This window comes from Martes martes (assembly GCF_963455335.1).
Source record: "Martes martes genome assembly, chromosome: 13".
Classification (NCBI taxonomy): domain Eukaryota; kingdom Metazoa; phylum Chordata; class Mammalia; order Carnivora; family Mustelidae; genus Martes; species Martes martes.
In genome coordinates, this window is record NC_137901.1 from 16,689,594 (window position 1) to 16,706,557 (window position 16,964).

At 50.6% G+C, this 16,964-nt stretch overlaps 1 protein-coding gene across 1 annotated transcript in view; it reads right to left on the minus strand.

Moving 5' to 3' along the window:
• Positions 1-16,964, minus strand: part of LOC308354238 (O-acyltransferase like protein-like) — a gene marked incomplete at its 5' end in the record, with an annotated part of 48,291 nt that overhangs the window by 28,454 nt on the left and 2,873 nt on the right. Inside the window, 5 exons of the mRNA XM_080821602.1 lie at positions 1,341-1,443; positions 2,227-2,406; positions 6,328-6,539; positions 7,695-7,836; positions 16,133-16,211. Coding sequence (XP_080677728.1) covers positions 1,341-1,443; positions 2,227-2,406; positions 6,328-6,539; positions 7,695-7,836; positions 16,133-16,211 — 716 coding nt within the window. The remainder of the gene's footprint in view (positions 1-1,340; positions 1,444-2,226; positions 2,407-6,327; positions 6,540-7,694; positions 7,837-16,132; positions 16,212-16,964) is intronic.

Below are 16,964 nucleotides of genomic sequence, written 5' to 3' on the forward strand. Positions count from 1 at the left end.
TAAATAAACTGGGCGCCTGGGTGGCTCAGTGGGTTAAAGCCTCTGCCTTCAGCTCAGGTCATGATCTCAGGGTCCTGGGATCGAGCCCCACATCGGGCTCTCTGCTCAGCGGGGAGCCTGCTTCCCCCTCTTTCTCTGCCTGCCTCTCTGCCTACTTGTGATCTCTCTCTCTGTCAAATAAATAAATAAAATCTTTAAATAAATAAATAAACAAAGTAGAGATTCTGTCGTCTCTCCATTCAACGGAATAGTCCTCAGCCATAAAGAGGAATGAAGTTGTTGTGCCACAACGGGCACGAGCCTCAGAAGCACCGCGCTAACTAAAAGAAACAGGCACCAAAAGGCCAGAAGCTGTGAGGTCCGTTTATGCGAAATAACCAGAAGAGGTAAATCCGCAGATGCAGAGAATGGATTTCCAGGACTTGGGGGCGGGGGGAGTGGGGAAGAACTGCTCAGTGGGTATGAGGGCTCTGGTGGGGCTGCTGAACGTGTTTCGGAACCAGTTGGAAGGCGTGGTGGCCCATTCCTGGAGATGTACTAAGTGCCGCTGAATGGTTCACTTGAGGGGCTTGATTTCATGTTATGCGGATTACGCCTGAGCAACGACAAAAAATGAAAATGGGGACTTTGTTGTTCCCTGTTCTGGGGGCATCATTAGGATTAAGCGAGGTAAAGCTGTAGCACTTAACACAGTGCCTGACATTCATCGCACGATCAAGACAATGGGCCTCTTAGTGGTCTGTTTCGATAAAGCGTTAGGAAATGTCACACCATTTTCAGATTTGTTCATGTTTCACTCGAGTGAGAACCGGCAAGTTCATCATGGATTTGCATCCATCCATGGACCAGAATTTGAGAACCACTGAAATAAACAATTTTGATTCAGATAAAATCTCCTTTTGTTAAAAAAAAAAAATTAGAGGGACACCTGGGTGCCTCAGTTGGCTAAGTGTCTGCCTTCAGCTCGGGTCGTGATCCCAGGGTCCTGGCAATGAGTCCCTCATCGGGCTCCCTGCTCATCGGGGTGTCTGCTTCTTCCTCTGCCCCTCCCCCCGCTCCTGCTCTGTCTCAGTCTCTAGCTCCCATTCTCTCTCTCGACTACATTAATAAAATCTTTGAAAACTTTGCAGACGGCCATCCCAACTCATTTCACACACCGAGCAGACGGAAGAAGGAGCTAAGGACAGCTGTGCTATCTACAGCCCGGCCGAAGGGAGGCCAGGGCACGAAATAAATGGGAGGCATCCCGTTTTTCTCACTAAAGTGATGATGGCATCACACCCGCGTACACATCCCCAAACAGCCACATGCATACAACAGCGGAAAAAACACCCCGTTACCTGACCAGGAAGAATGTGTCGACCCCCAGGTAGAAGGGGCCGCTCCGAGAATAGAGGTACAGGGGGTTTTTAAGCACTCTGTTTCTCCACTCAAGCACATTATCTGCAACAAACACGAAAACAGTGTCTTTTGGTTTCCCAGAAGAAAGTCACGGGTTCTGTGTTTTCAGAACAAGCAAGAAGAATGCCTTCAACTTTCTTAGCCTCAAGAGGATTTCGGGCAGCCCCACAGCTTGAGAGGAGAAGGTGTCTTGGATTAAGAATTAGGCACCTAAAAGTGTCCACCACGGAATGGTAACCAAGGCTTTGAGCGGCTGCCTGCTCTCCCGGGGCCCATAGCTCCTCGGGGGGCCACGGCAGTGTCACCCCACCACGGGCCAGTGCAGGTGGCTGGGCAGCTTCTTCAAACCACCCCAGGCTGGCCCCTCCCCTCAACTCTGCCCCCCTGTGTTGGCCCCACTTGTCAAGGGCTGATCCTCCTGGCGTGCATTGGGAGGGAACAGGCAAAAGGCCGAGACACACTAATTTCACACCAGTGCCCAATAGTTACTTACGCATGACTATGTTTCCTGGAGAAAGAAACATCAGTTTCTGGATTCCTTAATCCTTACTAGAAGGAATCCAGCTCTTTGGACAGTGACTACGCAATCCTTGGGTATCACCGTGCTCCTGTCCCTCGGGGGCCTGATTCATACCCAGGAGGAGGTCAAGCGACAGCCCGGCACTGGCCTGGGACACTCACTTGCAGGAGTCGTGGGTATGTGTCTAAAACGGAAGGCTGCCCTGGGGGAAGGTGCAGCCTCGCGCCCCCGGCCCAACGGGCTCCCCTCGCGTGGAAGCTTCTCTCTCCCTCGACTGCTCACGAGAGCTCGTCGGTTCTCCTCACCCAAAGACAGCCATGCGGTCATCTGACCGGTGTGCCCCGACACGATCCAGAGGAGACTCAGAACCCGGATGCCGTTGAGCACGGAGCACGTGCGTCCTGGTGTCTCCAACGTCCAGATGGCCGGCACGGTCTTCTGCCAAGAGAAGCATTTCAGAGCGTGCTTCATGGCTCCTGAAAGTCCTGGACGAGAGCACAGATGTCACCATCCACCCTGAGAGCCAGATTGGTCCACACGCTGCCCCACAAAGAAGTTGAAACACACACACACTGGTGATCTTGGCTGTCACACAGACACGCCTTCTCTGGGACCCCGGGCTGCTCAGCCCAGTTCTCCGTGGTCCCCTCCTGCTCTGTCTGCACAGCTTCGGATGTGGTCTGTAAACCCTGACTTGCCCCAGCATGCCTGACCCAAGGCCAGTGCCCACACTGCCATGCACAGACTATGCTAACCGAGCTCAGGCCCCAGGAATGCCCGCACCTGACCCCTGTCCTGTTTTACAAAGAGGGGGGTACTTAGAGATCATTCAGGAACCACCTGCTCCATAAAGCCAGCGTTCCACTCGGAATGGCATTCCTTCTGTCTTCCCAAGAACGAACTGCTCGCGAACAACACCCCTGCCTGTCAAGTGCAGGGGTGCAAACAGAGGGGCAGACAGGACAGCAGCTAGGGAGCCTGCTTACGGTTAGAGGCTCCTGGCTCTGAATTCACCTGTGCTTTCCTAGATGCTCTGTAACCTCTGGAGAGTCAGTTAACCCCTCTGTGCCTGTGTTTCCGCATCTACGGAATGGGAATCAAAGTCGATCCCACAATCTTAGGGTTACCACGAAGGACAACCGAGGTGACTTCGCAGCTGCTCTGCTCACCACGATAAGCCCGATCGCTTTCCTCCCTTCCACTTCACTTCTTCCTTCTAATTTCTAAAAAATTTTAATTGGACTCACGTAGATGAGAGCTGGTGTAACAGGCGCTGGAAACCTGACTCAGCTTCTTCAATGGGAGAAGGTAATTGCCCAATTTTTTGAGGTTCCAGCTGTAAATATGAGTTTTTCCCCTTGGAGTCACTCTCCAGTGTGCCTCCCTGAAGGCACGGAGCTCACCAGCACCTGGCACGGCACAGTCAGCCGTGTCCCACGTCCCAAGCCCCGGCTCCCCTCGGCTCCTGAGAAGCCACTGCCACATGGAGATTGGCGGCCATGGGCTCTACCCAGTATCACCCACTCTTCTGCCTCCCGGGACCTCTTCCCTCACTTTTAAACTGAGCAGGCATTTTGGCCGGGCTCCTGGGAGCACTTGAGCACGTTTGTCAAACATCCATCCTGATGTCTACATTGGCAAGCGAGGACTGAATACATTTTGCTACCATTTGATCTTCTTTCCATCTAAATTCTGCTTGCGGGTAAGCTTAACTAGCAGCGGCTTATACCAGTGTCTGAAAATAACTGGTCTGTGGGGAGGAGGACAGCCTCTCTGAGCCCCTTGTACTCATTTGTAAATGGAAAGGAGAAGCCGAAGGGGCCTGGGGAGGATCCGTTGAAATGATGCATCAGTGGTTCTCATAGTTGGGGGGTGGGGGCGCCCCAGTCCAGCAGCTTCAGCATGACCCGAGAACCTCTTAGAAAGGCACAGTCCCAGGTCCCACCCCAGACCTACTGACTCAGAATCTTTCCAGCCGTGCAACCTGGGCTGTGACAAGCCCTCCGGGTGCTTCCGAGGCGCACCAAGGTTGGAGAACCACGGGGTATGACGGTGTTTTGGAAAACCTCAAGGCGGCTTTGGATTTTCTCAGTGATTATTACTGTGAGCTCACTTCAAGCGCCTAACCACAGATTAAGAGCCCTGACTTCCAGGGGCTGAAATCCACGGCTATTTAGTTCATGGAAACTTCCTCGAACATGCACTCATATTTTTCTCATCTAAGTAGGAAACGACAGGTGCTCGCTTCGGCAGCACATATACTAAGTAGGAAACGACAGGCTCATGTAACAGGAAACCGCTCTAAGCGAATGCTGTGATTATTTGGAGGATAAAGAACCAGGACTCTGAAATGCCCAATTTGGCTCTAAACTTCCAGAAGACACGGTAGTCTTATGTTGATTTGACTCGCTAGTGAGTGGAAAAGTGGAGAAGGAAAAAGATGCTAAGTCTAGGGCTCTCTCCATCTCGATTTTCATTTCCAACCATTCAGGATATGATATTTTACTCTGATGGTATAAACACACGATATATTGCTACAGCAACAGAATGTAGGACCCCCTACCCCACACACGTTTCTGAAGCCACACTTGAGTGTAGTTGCTGAAAAAGCTAACATAACCTTTGTATCCTGATCCCAGAGAGTCCTATTTTGGGCTAAAACCCTAACGTTTCAGTGGCTGATTGCTGACTCCATACCAGCTGTGTCTGCCCAAAATCCTGCGATCTGGCCTTAAACTGCCAAGCTCCAAGGCTCGGCCTTCCAACTGATGATAGGCAATGGTGAATGTGGGGGGCTGTAGGCTCACCCTCAGTGTGATAACTAGAAGCATGTGGCAGGTGCCTGGAACCAGGCTGGCCTCGGCAAGGCCAGTGTTAGCGAGAGGCCTTGGCCGATTAAAGCTGCCCCCTTCCTTGCCCCCTTCCAGCTCAAAGGAAGAGAATGAGGAAAAGAGCAATGAATCAGGAGGACACTTCACAGTATCTCATTCAATTCCCTCGACAAATCCCATTGTATGCCCCCATTTTATGCATGTGGAGACTGAGTTTCCTAGAGGTCAAACAACCTGACCCAGGGCAGAGTTCAAAACCGAGGCAGGTTTGACCTGGGATTGCTAAGCAGGGGTCTTTCCGCCACACCCAAGGAACCTTCTCCGTGGGAACTGGGGAGCCAAGTTCTAGAACCACGTCCCACGAGGAGATGCCAAGGGGCTCTGAGATTTGGGGGAGCCCATTATAAGTGTCCCCAGTATCTGATGAGGGGGAATAGAAACAAAAGACTAGGTCGAACAGCCAAACCAGGGCCTGAGAGTAGAAATTACAGAGCAGCAGGGACTGACTCCGTGTAGGAGCCCAATGATGAACGCTTCCCACAACGAGGACGCCGGGTGCGGTGGGACCACCAGGCCAGTGGGCGCCTTCTGACTCGGGAAGGAGGGCGAGTGTTCTCGGCTCTTCTGCTACACCATCCGGACACAAACATACTCTGTGTTGCTTTCCTGGGGTTGGGAGTCTGCCCTGGGGTTACATTTGCTTTTGGTTTTGCCTGAAGATCCAAACAGGATTGGATAAAATCATCACTGCACCCTCCACAGTGAATGGACTCCCCAAAGCTACACAATCACATTCTCCTAATCTTTTGGCCCATTCACTGAAGCTCTTATTTTTTATGCCCTGAGCTGGAGGAAGGGAAGGTCAATTATGTGCACCTGCAGGGGCTCTGTCAAGCACAAGTCCCCGAGTTCTAAAGGTGTCGGCACGAGGATGCTCTTCTTGTTTCACAGTGTGTGTGTGTGTGTGTGTGTGTTTGTGTGCATGTGTGTGGTCTTTGCCTTGCCACATGGGCAGGTGGAAATGAAAGAAATGCTCTTGGTTTTCGCTGAAACACAACACAAGGTGACCAACTGCTAACTGCCGTCCAGCGCTCCCTTCCCGAAGCAGGTTATCTAGCTCTGGACTGGGCTGCCCTCCACCAGCCTTTAACCATCTGTGCACTTACTCCCCTGCCTTCGGTCTGTATGTAATCCTTTACCTTAGTGATGCCAGAAGGTTCTGTGAGTCATGTGCGTAGCTGCGATAGTGAAAATAGACACTGGGATCATGGAATTGTTCTCTAAAGGATTACCCAGTGTGACCCAAGCTCCGTTCTGACCTAGTCGCTGGGTAGCACGAAGACACACTGGATAATTGTACCCAAGGAAGAAAGCAGCATTTTCAGCGACCTCCCTCGCCTTAACACTCGGATAGCAAACAAAGACCGAATTGTAATGAGCAGAGACCCAGCCTCCACACTGGCATTTGGAAGCCTTGTGGCATTCACCAGATTCCAGCACCAAAGGCTTTACTTTCCAACTGTGACTCATCTAAGTCACCTCTCGTGAGTGGTCTTGGTTTCTTAAAATGCCTACTTTTTCCTCTGCTCGGGGTTCCTAATAGTGAGAGATGGGCCGGGCAAGCCGTTCTGCTTCTTGGTTCACCCGTCTGCGTCTCTCTCAGAGGCAGACTCCTGTCGGTGGCCGGAGGGACAGGTGACGACGACCTGCTGCCGGATCCCCTCTCCCTGGCAGCCACGTAGATGGTCCCGGCCAGGGGCAAGGAGACGCCCAGCAAGGTGACACACCTGCAGAGAGAAGACAAGTGTGACGAAGCCTCACCTCACACAGGGCCACGGGAACATGAGAGAAAACAGCCCAGGGGAAAACAAACCACTCAAGCCCCCCGACCAAAATACAGATAAATACCTAACAGCTTTAAGGGGTGGGGGTGGCGTTCTCGAATAAAAAAATGAAAGAAATGATAAAGTCAAAATTAACAGATTTCACTAAATTCCTTATTATAATTGTAAAAAAAAATCATAAACAAAAGCAACCGAAACACTGAGGAAGATACTTGCAGCTGGTAGGACTAAGGGTTTGTATTTTCACTTGCATTATGTACACTCACACACATGCACAGAAACAGGAGTGAAATGTAGGAAAAGCAGATAAACTTGGGGGAAACTCCTTGTTACCAATTTTTTTAAATGTTCATTAAACCAGTTTATTTAACCTATCAAACTGGCACTTTTTTTTTTTTAAGATTTTATTTATTTATTCGACAGAGATCACAAGTAGGCAGAGAGGCAGGCAGAGAGAGCAGGGGAAGCAGACTCCCTGTGGAGCAGAGAACCCGATTCGGGACTCGATCCCAGGACTCTGGGATCATGACCTGAGCCGAAGGCAGAGGCTTTAACCCACTGAGCCACTCAGGCGCCCTGGCACTGGTTTTTATGAAGGTAGCCCTTGATGCGGGTGACGGGGTGGTGGTGTAGACATGGACGTCTCCCAGCGGGGTGGTTATTTAAGTGAGGTTTTCGGGAAAGCCTCTTACCAACCATTCCAGCCATGGGCCAGCAATTCTATTAGTTTGCCCCAAAGACAATGCATGATGCAAACAAAGAGTTAGAAGAAGGATTGTTGAGGTGTTCGTGGGAGAAGCCATGCCTCAGATAAAAGAAACTAGTTTTCAGAGCTCACACCCTAAGAACAGGACTATTTGGGGACAGGACACATTTCTCAGCGACTCTGGGACTCAATCACATGTGGGTGTGGCCAGTCTTCCTCTCGAACATGTCCGAAGTTTCTTGCTAAAGGTACATGGTGATCTCCCGTGGAGCCCTGGCCAGACATCCCTCAGGAATGAAAATTAAATGACGACGCGTCATTGGAGAGTGGAAGGTGATAACATAGCCCCAACATACACATCCCAGCCGGGTACCTAGGATGCCCATACTCACAGACACACGGCGACAAAGGTGTCGAAGGGGAACTTTCCAGAAGCGCATCTAGCCACAGCCACGCCAGATGAGGAGGAAGAATTTGTTGTAAAGAGAGAGAGAGAAGGCGCCAGAAATGAAGTATTTCTGTATCTTAAAATATCTACCAAGGGAGGGAAAAAAAAAAGAGATTGTATTAGTAATACTTTATTTTGCAATACATCTACTTTTTCAAGAGTTTTCATAACTATTATTTCAAAGCAAAACTTTGACATTAAAAAGGGCAGCTGGCTTTTCATATATCTGATGTAGGGATGGGGAAAATGAGGCACGAAGCCGCTGAGAGTCACAGAAGGGGGAACTCAGCCCAGCGCGATGTGGACCGCGCTCTCCGGAACCCGTGGTCCGCCCAGACTCCCGCATCCTTTCCTAGCACAGCACTAGGAAGGACAATCGTAAAAGGCACCATTGCCAGCTCAAATCTGTTGGCAAACAGGTTCCCATGAGAGAGATAAATGCGATAAGAGATGAAAAAATACGACGGAAGCCCACAGGCCGGGGAAAGTTGCAGTCTACAATGGAAACTCAGAAACACCAACTCAGGGCACAGCTCATGGTCACTGCCAGTAGTTAGTAGGGATATTAGTGGTAAAACGAGGGCCGTGGTCTTGAACTTTCACGTGCCCCAGAAATTACCTGGAGGGTTGCTCCATGGACGGCTCCCTGCCCCCCGTCCCTGCAGTCTGATGCTGTAGGTCTGGAGTGGGACCTGAGAGTTTCCCTTTCTAAAAAGAAATCAGGTGCTCGTACCACTGATCAGGGCACACGCACTGAGCACCACAGGACGAGGGAGCTTCCAAAACTCCAGCTAAGGTTGGGAACTCAGTATGTTTTCATTAAATAGCAATGGCAATGAAGAATACCAAAAAAATACAGTCTTAAGTGCCCATTTAGGTATGAGACATGTTTCGGTCATTATCTTCAATTCATCAAAAACCTACAAGGAACTGCTATTTACCTTATTTTGCAGATAAGGAAAATTCTCCTCAGATAAGCTCCCGCACTTAAGCCTAGCGGCTAAGAACACACGTTCTGCAGTTTGAGGGCCTGGATCTATCCTTTATAATAAGACCATGGACAAGTTACTTCCTTGCCCCGTGCCTCAGTTTCCCCTCGGTAAAATGGAGCTAACAGTTCCTTACAGGGTTGTTGTGAGAACCAAATGTAGCAATGGCTATAAAGGACTTAGCAAGTGCCTGGTACAGTCAGAGCTCAGTAAACGTCAGCTGTCGCTATTACTGCCGCCAGGCGCAGGGACAGAACCCGCTCAGATCTGTGTGAACCTGAGGAGTCTGGGCTTTTTATTCCCTCACGTTACCTTAGTTCACCACAACGCATGGCCTAGACTTGCATTCAGGAGGCTTGGGTTGGAGCCTGCTTGCTGTGTGACCCTGGGAAAGTTACTTCCCCTCTCTGGGTCTCATTTCCTCCTCTGGCTAATGAGGAAGTGTGGGTTGGACACGACATCTTCTAATGTCCCTTCTATCTCCAATACCCATTGTTCCCATGAGTGTGACCAGAGGGTTTCTGAAATGTCCCAATAGATCACTGTAAGATTAACAATATGTGTTAATTGTGACTCTTAATCGTAACCTGTTAAGGGTGGAGCTAGGAAGGAGGAGGTGTCCACGTGTCCTCAGCACTGGGCAAGGGTGAGCGTGCCCCATTAAGTAGGTCCCCAAAGGGGACACAGCAGCAGTTTCCTCATTATCCAATTCCATTTGCTCTGAATCAATGCCCCCCTCCCCAGGCTACATGAATTTACCAAATAAACCTTTCACTGAAACAGAAGCATACTGACCAGCTACCATGTCTGTCCTCGCTGGAATTTTAAAAGGAATCAGCTGGCTTCTGTTTGATCCACGAACCACTGCGGAGCCTCTGGTCCGTGTGAACCAGGCTCTCCAGCCTGATGACCCCGGACACCCTGAGAAAGTCAACCTCCCAGACCTGCAAGGCAAAGCCCAGCTCCGTCCCTGAGGGGACCAGCTGACACCCTCGGAGACCACAGCAGCCAGAACCTTCCTTTGTCGCCTTAACTGCACAGCACAGATAGGAGGCCGCAGGGAAATTCACATCAAGATGTCATAAAGCTTCATAAAGTTTATCTACACTCTTAAAAACCTTTTTCAAAAAAATGTAACTTAGGGGGGCACTGGGTAGCTTAGTCTTTCAGTGTCTACCTTTGGCTCAGGTCATGATCCCAGGGTCCTGGAATCGAGCCCCGCATGGGCTCCCTGCTCAGCGGGAAGCCTGCTTCTCCCTCTCCCACTCCCCCAGCTTGTGTTCCCTCTCTCGCTGTGTCTCTCTCTCTGTGTCAAATAAATAAACAAAAATCTTTTTTTAAAAATGTGACTTAGGGCCCTGATTGTAACAAGCAGTACAAAACAACAGAATTAGGAACAGAATGATAAAGTGCACATCTGGGCTTCCCCATGAAAGCTTTCCTCTTCCATTGTGTCTTTAAAAGTATTGCTTTTCCTTAGGTCTGACTCCTCCTGTCTCAAGAAGCGCAGGCTTAACGGCAGCCGGAAAAGGTTCCCAGTTGTCTCAAATGATCGTCTTCCTGCATCTGAGTCCTAGGCGAGCTGCCTCACAGGCCCCAAAGCTGATTAAAGCAAGATCCGACCGACTTCACCTCCACTGCCCCAGGGGAATCCCTTCCGGAGGTCAGCGGTTGCGCCCGATGAAGTCTGAAGCATTTAACAACAGTGTCCAGACCCCGAAGGAGGGAGGAGGGTTAACACTGCCTCGTGACCCCAAAGACACTCCAGGCTACTGGATGCTTGCACTTGTCGACCACGGGATAGCTCAGGCCTAGCCAAGAAGCCGAAACAATGTGTGCGCGCGCGCGCGTGTGTGTGTGTGTGTGTGTGTGTTTGCGCACGCGCAAGCGCATCAGCTTTGGCCTGCAGACACTCAGGCTCATCCCTTCCACTCCCTCAGGGATAAGAGCACGTGCTGGGGGCTTCTGACGGGCGGCCCCTCCAGCCCCCGGCCCACCACTTCTCTCTTCCCCCCTTCTCCCCGCTCCTATACCAAGTGCCTTACCTGTGGGTTGTGGACAACAGAAGCCCCACCTTCCTGACCCTCCCCCACCATCCCCCCTTAGAGGGTTGGCAGCCAGCTGGGCAGGGAATTCTGGGGTTCTAGATACTCAGAGTGTGACTGGAAGAGAAGGGGAAGTTGGTCACGTCCCCTTGACCCCACAGACATCTCATCGGGGAGGACATGGCCAGAGGAAGGCAGGAAGAGTTCCCAAGGTGCCCACCCCCCTCTGAGGGCGACCACAGGACTCCAGGGGCCAAGTGTCAGGAACGGGAGAGAGTGAGTCGAACAGAATTTGGCCTTGGAGGTCCTAAAATCAAAGGGCCTCTAAGAAGAGACTCTTACAGACTGAATTGTGCCCCTGCAACCCCCGAAATTCCTATGTTGCAGCCCTGACCACCAGGACCTCAGAGTGCAAGTGTATTTGGAGGTAGGGCCTTTAGACAGGGGATTAAGGGAAAACACGGCCATCACAGTACCCGATCCAGCCAGTGTCCTTGTGTGAAAGGAAGTTTGGACACACACACGTGAGCACACGCTCAGGGAGCAAGCCCAGGAGAGACCAGATTCAATGTCCTCGGTCCCAGCAGCACCGAGGAGAAGCCCCAACACCCCGTGCTAAATCCTACCCTAGTAAATAAATCCAACTGGCAGCCTGCGCTCATTCAACCGAAGCGAAGTGTCTACACGGCCGGACTCTAGGTCTACACAGGGGAATAGGAGAGCTGTGTATGATCTTTTTCCCACCAATATCTGGCCACGCGCCATCAGCGGCGCCTTTGCTAACCCAGGCCAGCTCAAGCCCACGCGGCCCCTTTCAGCCCCTCCAGTGCGGTCCTTCCCTCCGACCCCACGGCTCCCCACAGCTCCTCCGCGCGGCCGCCTGTCCCCAGATCTCCACGTGCGCACCCGCAGGTGCTTCCTGACCCCTTTCAGTCTGGGCACACGTACTTTTCCTGCTCACTAAATTGGAGGCCCCGCACGTGAGGGACTCCTGATGCCTCCGATTCTGCCCCCCTCGGCACGCACACGGGACCTCGAGCAGAGGCCAGAGGCAAAGGCGTTCAAGACATCCATCCTGAATTAACAGAAGAACAGAAAACGGTATTCTGTGAAATGTTTTGGATTCCTTTTGAGTTCTTTTGAGGCCCTTCTGTGGGCCGTTCAGGGAGGCATTATTAAAATAGCTCCATTTGAGGGGGACCTGGCTGGCTCAGTCGGGTAAGCGGCTGCCTTCGGCTCAGGTCATGATCCCAGGGTCCTGGGATCGAGTCCTGCATTAGGCTCCTTGCTCAGCAGGAAGACTGCTTCTCCCTCTGACCCTCCCCCTGCTCACACTCTCTCTCCCTCTCTCAAATAAGTAAATACAGTCTTAAAACAAATAAAATAAAATAGCTCCATTTTCTCGCTTAGCACCCTGGGCATCCCTGCAAGACGGGGTGGGGGGAGAGGTCACCCTTTGAGGTGCTAGCACCGTTGTTCTGTGTGGCCTCATAATCTTGATTACACTAGGCAGGGCGAGATGAAGTCAGCCTAATGGCACAGGAACGGGGACACTTATCAGGGTTGGCGACACATCGATGGCAGCCTGGCTCTCACTGCTTTGGGACGCTGCCAACAGAGACACGGTGGCCGCCATAACATGTTATAAAATTTCCATGAGGACAGGAGATGGACTGAGTGTGAGTCCCTAAGAATGGAAACACGTAGCCTTTCAGAGTTGAGTCTGGATATAATTTGCTAACTCGGCGTTCACGGACCCTTACCCCAGTCCCCTCTTGTCCATTTTCTGCGCTGTCCCTGTGACCAGACCCAATTGCTCTCCAGCTAACTCCACGCAGATTTGTCTGACGTCTCTCAAGCGCATTCTAAGGGCAGGGGCCCCACCGTTGGTGGCTGTGAGTCACCGTGTTCCCGATTCCCTGTGACCTTTAAGGGACATCCGATATCTAGGCAAACTAGGAACCAGGCATTAGGTCGTGTTCTGGGTTGAACACAGCCCTGCTTGAATTGTGTCTCTCCCTCCCCCACCCCCAAAAGGTCCAAGCCCTAACCATCCCCCGCCCTCCCCCGGGGCTGTGACTGTGACCTTATGGGAAACAGGGTCTTTGCAGAGGTAATCAACTCAAGAGAAGGTCCTACTAGGTTAGGATGTAGGTGGGCCATAAATCCTGTGTCTTTATACACACAGGGAAAATTCGTGAACAGAGACACACACAGGGGGAAGGCCGTGGGACCACAGAGGTAAAGATGGGAGGGGCGGGCCCCCTTGTCTGTGGCTCTTGTCCCAGGAGCCAAACGGAACACTGCGAGCGAAGCTGACACACCGCGTGAGCTGTCAGGGAACGAGCCGATAATTGCCTTCGTGATCATTACACCCAAAATTGATCTACAGTCTTGGGCACTAAAGCTTCAGGAGGTGACTGTCAGCCCCCTTGACCCTCTCAAGTGACCACAAAGAGATCTCAGAAACAAGAAGAACCAGAAAACGGGTTCAGCAGAGTCACGAAGGCAATATTTTGGAACAATCAGATATGATAGAAATATATTTTTTTAAAGTTTTTTTTTTTTTTTTTTTTAATTTTAGAGAGGGAGAGCAAAAGAGTGAGCGAGCAGCGGGGCAGAGCAGAGAGAGGAGAAACACACTGAGCAGGGAGCCTGACTCGGGGCTCGGCATGGGGCTCAATCCCAGGACCCTGGGATCATGACTTGAGCAGAAGGCAGATGCTTAACCAATCGAGTCACCCAGGCGCCCCAGAAATATATTGTATTAAGATGACTTGGGGTCTTTCATGTGTCTGTGTGGAAATCAGAAAACCTTGATTTTTACAATCAAACAAATTATGCCTTGTGACTCCCACGTATTTGGAGAACTGCTTGCAAGCACATGTCCTCCTTTTGCTTCCCATATAGAATCCCCTCTAGCCCGTGGGTCCTCAGGGCAACCTGAAGTACTGTCTCCTGGGCCACGGTCCTCGGGGAAGACGACGAATGACGTGTTTATTAACCTGCTTTGAGGTTAGCTTCATTTCGGTCCACATTCCCAACACCCCCATGTGACACATTTTCATTTTGAAGAACTCACGGGAGGTCAGGCGACTGAAATGTTATAAGATCCTATGGCAACCACATAGTGAAGGGTTTTTTGCCTGTGTTTTGCCTTCCGCCCTGCCCAGAATCGTCTTCCCTCTCTCTGCAATCTTGGGGTCATTTCTTCTCGGCCTGTCTGTGACAGTCCCCACCTGTGAACTCCCCGCTCTCCTGCTCCGGGGAAGCGAGGCCTGCACAGACGATTCCACCAAAAACTTTAGGGAACAGAAGCTCCCCTCCTACATCCACCCCTGTCAGCTCTGCTCACCCTAGGCAGGGCCCTTCCTCTTCCCAGGTCCTCAAAGACAATCCTCAAGATATCTTCGCATTGATAATAACATCTCACCTTCCACTTTATTCTAATGTCAACTCTGGCAAATCAGCTTAGCATTAGCCAGGAAAACTAGGCTAATTGATAAATCTCTTAAATAATAATGAACATTAACTCAGGCTTAGCGAGCCATTTATGCACTTGAAGTGCTAATCTAGTAACAACCCGGCACATTCATCTTCGTTGCTAGGATATGGATGGCCTCGCCAACCAGAACTGAAATTGAAATTTAATTCATAACATTCAGTTTTCTTTTTAACGGCATGTACAATATTTGCCTAGAGAGGCAGATACGGGACCTGAATCTGTAGGGATCATCATAAATTCAGAGGACGGTGTCAGGTTATTGAAAACTGACCGCCCTATCAACACTTAAAAGAAGATGTTTAATACGTGCGTGATATTGTGATATAATAAGAAATCTATACTTGGTCTTCAGCCCAGGTTCCTGGCACGGAGCTCGTAAAGCCCTTGGAATTTCCTGAGTGACAGGGGTAGGAGGAGGGTGTGCTCTCATTCATAATAAGCTCCTTTCAACCAGACTTGAGTTGATGCTAACAAGATGACTCCAGGAGGAAGGGGCTGGTTGAGGGAGGAACCAACCCTGTGATTAGAGGCTTGGAACTTCCAGCCCCATCCCCCACCTCCGGGAGGGACAGAGATCGAGTCAATCGCCAAGGGGCGGGGACTTAATCCATTGTGTGTCTACACAATGGAACCTCCATGAAAACCCTACACAAAGGGGTTCTGAGAGCTTCTGGGTTGGTGAACACAGTGAGATGCTGGGACAGAGGGTCACCCTGAGCTGGGGGGCGGGGGGGGGCGGGGGGGGGGAAGCTCTGCGTCCCTTCCCTACAGCTTGCCATGTGTGTCTCCTGTATTTGGCTCTTCCTTCATAACAAGGCAGTAACGGCAAAGTGTATCTCCGCGTTCTGTGAGCCATGAGAGCGAATTATCAAACCTGAGGAAGATACAATGGGATCCCCTGAATTGTAGCCACGTCAGACAGAAGTGTGGGTAACCTTGGGACTCACTATATGGGATTGGTGTCTTTCGTGGGGGATGGGCTTGTGGGAATGAGCCCTTAACCTGTGGCGTCAACACTCTCTTCAGGTAGTTAGTGTCAGAATTGTGTCAGAAATGAGAGGGGTAAACCCACACATTCGGGGTCAGAAGTGTTCTGTGAGTAGAGAAGTAGTGTCTTCCTTGTAAAGTGTCATGTTAGTTCTTAGTTGGATGACCAGAATAAATAGAGAAGATGATAGCAGTAAAACTTCTGGGCTTTAAAACTCTTTCTTTGAACATTTTGAAAGAGACGAAGCCAAACCAGTTTCCATGTGAGCTGGAGTGTGTTCATTCTGAGGCGAAGGTCAGAAGAGCCTGAAAGGCCACAGAGAGCTGGAAGCGCACTGGGCTTCGTGGGCCACCCCTCTCCGTGCGGAGGACGTGACGGAAATGTGGGGAGATTAAGTGACTTGCCCAGGATCACGCAGCTGGGAGGTGACAACCAGGACCGAACACGGGACTCCTGGCACTAATCCAGGACAACACATCGGCTGCCCACAGTCCCCGTTCGGAATGGCCTTCCGGACTTGGCGGCTGACAGATTCCCACACACGGGCCACAGAAGAGCGCACGGACGCGGCCCACCTCCTCTCTTCAGGCCTAATCGGGCCACTGAGGGTGACGGAAAATTGTTTCCATTTCAACCTCGACTGTGTAGAGACTCAGCCCTAACCTTCTCTTCATTCTTTCTCCTCCTTCCTACCTACTCCCTTCCTGTCCCACCGCCTCCATCCCCAAATCCCCAATATGCCAGTGTTCTCCGTGTATTGGACTTATCAGGAGGAAAGGTTGGTTCATTCCTGAAGGAATGACCTTTCTTGACTCCAAGGAGACGGTAGTTTCCCTGGGTATATTCCGGACCTACCCAACTGAGACATCACGGTCACATCCTCTTCCGCGCAAGAATCAGGGACACACACGCCTACCCTGTATTCGGCTCCGTCCTGAAAAACACAACGCCACAATGTTCTTTCATTTTCGTGTTCACGGCATCCATGCACCCTCATTTCTAAGGCTGCGCCGTGTGCTGCCCGAGAATTAGATTAGGACAGGGGAGAGAAAGGGATTGAAAGAAGTTTGCCAATATCCTTGGAGATGGCTGTCCCAGTACAGAGCGGTTCGAGTTAAGTCTACCTAAGATCAGATGCGTTCATCTTCACATCAAAGCCACGACAGTGTGGGCTCTGTCCCGGTTCTCCTGTCCCCCACAGCACGGGTCATGCTAAGATTTGACGGTCCTATGATTTTCAACAGAATTGCCAACTGGCGATTTCTTTGTGACAGGACACAACATCTCAAGTAAAGATTTTGTTCATCAGTCAAGCCTGTGATAAGAATGCCCATCCCAATAAAGAAAAGATAAATCATAAATTAAAATTTCCAGAACGCTACTTCTAAACATGTAACTTACATGATTGTGCAGGCTTGACCTTTTGCTCTGATATCCAAACCATTTACCAGGCCAAAAATAAGATACGACATTTGTACACATGGATTAAACCCTCAAACAACAATTATCCTAACCCTCAGTGGGGCAAGAGGAACTGGGTGATAATGTCTCTATCTCCAATGGTTAACCATTGCAAGTCCGTTTTATAGCATGAATCTTAGAGAGCTTGGATTTCTTCTTGCTATTTTATATGATGGTTTCTAGCCAACCTATTATTTTTCTATTAGTGTGATGTGATGTCATTAAG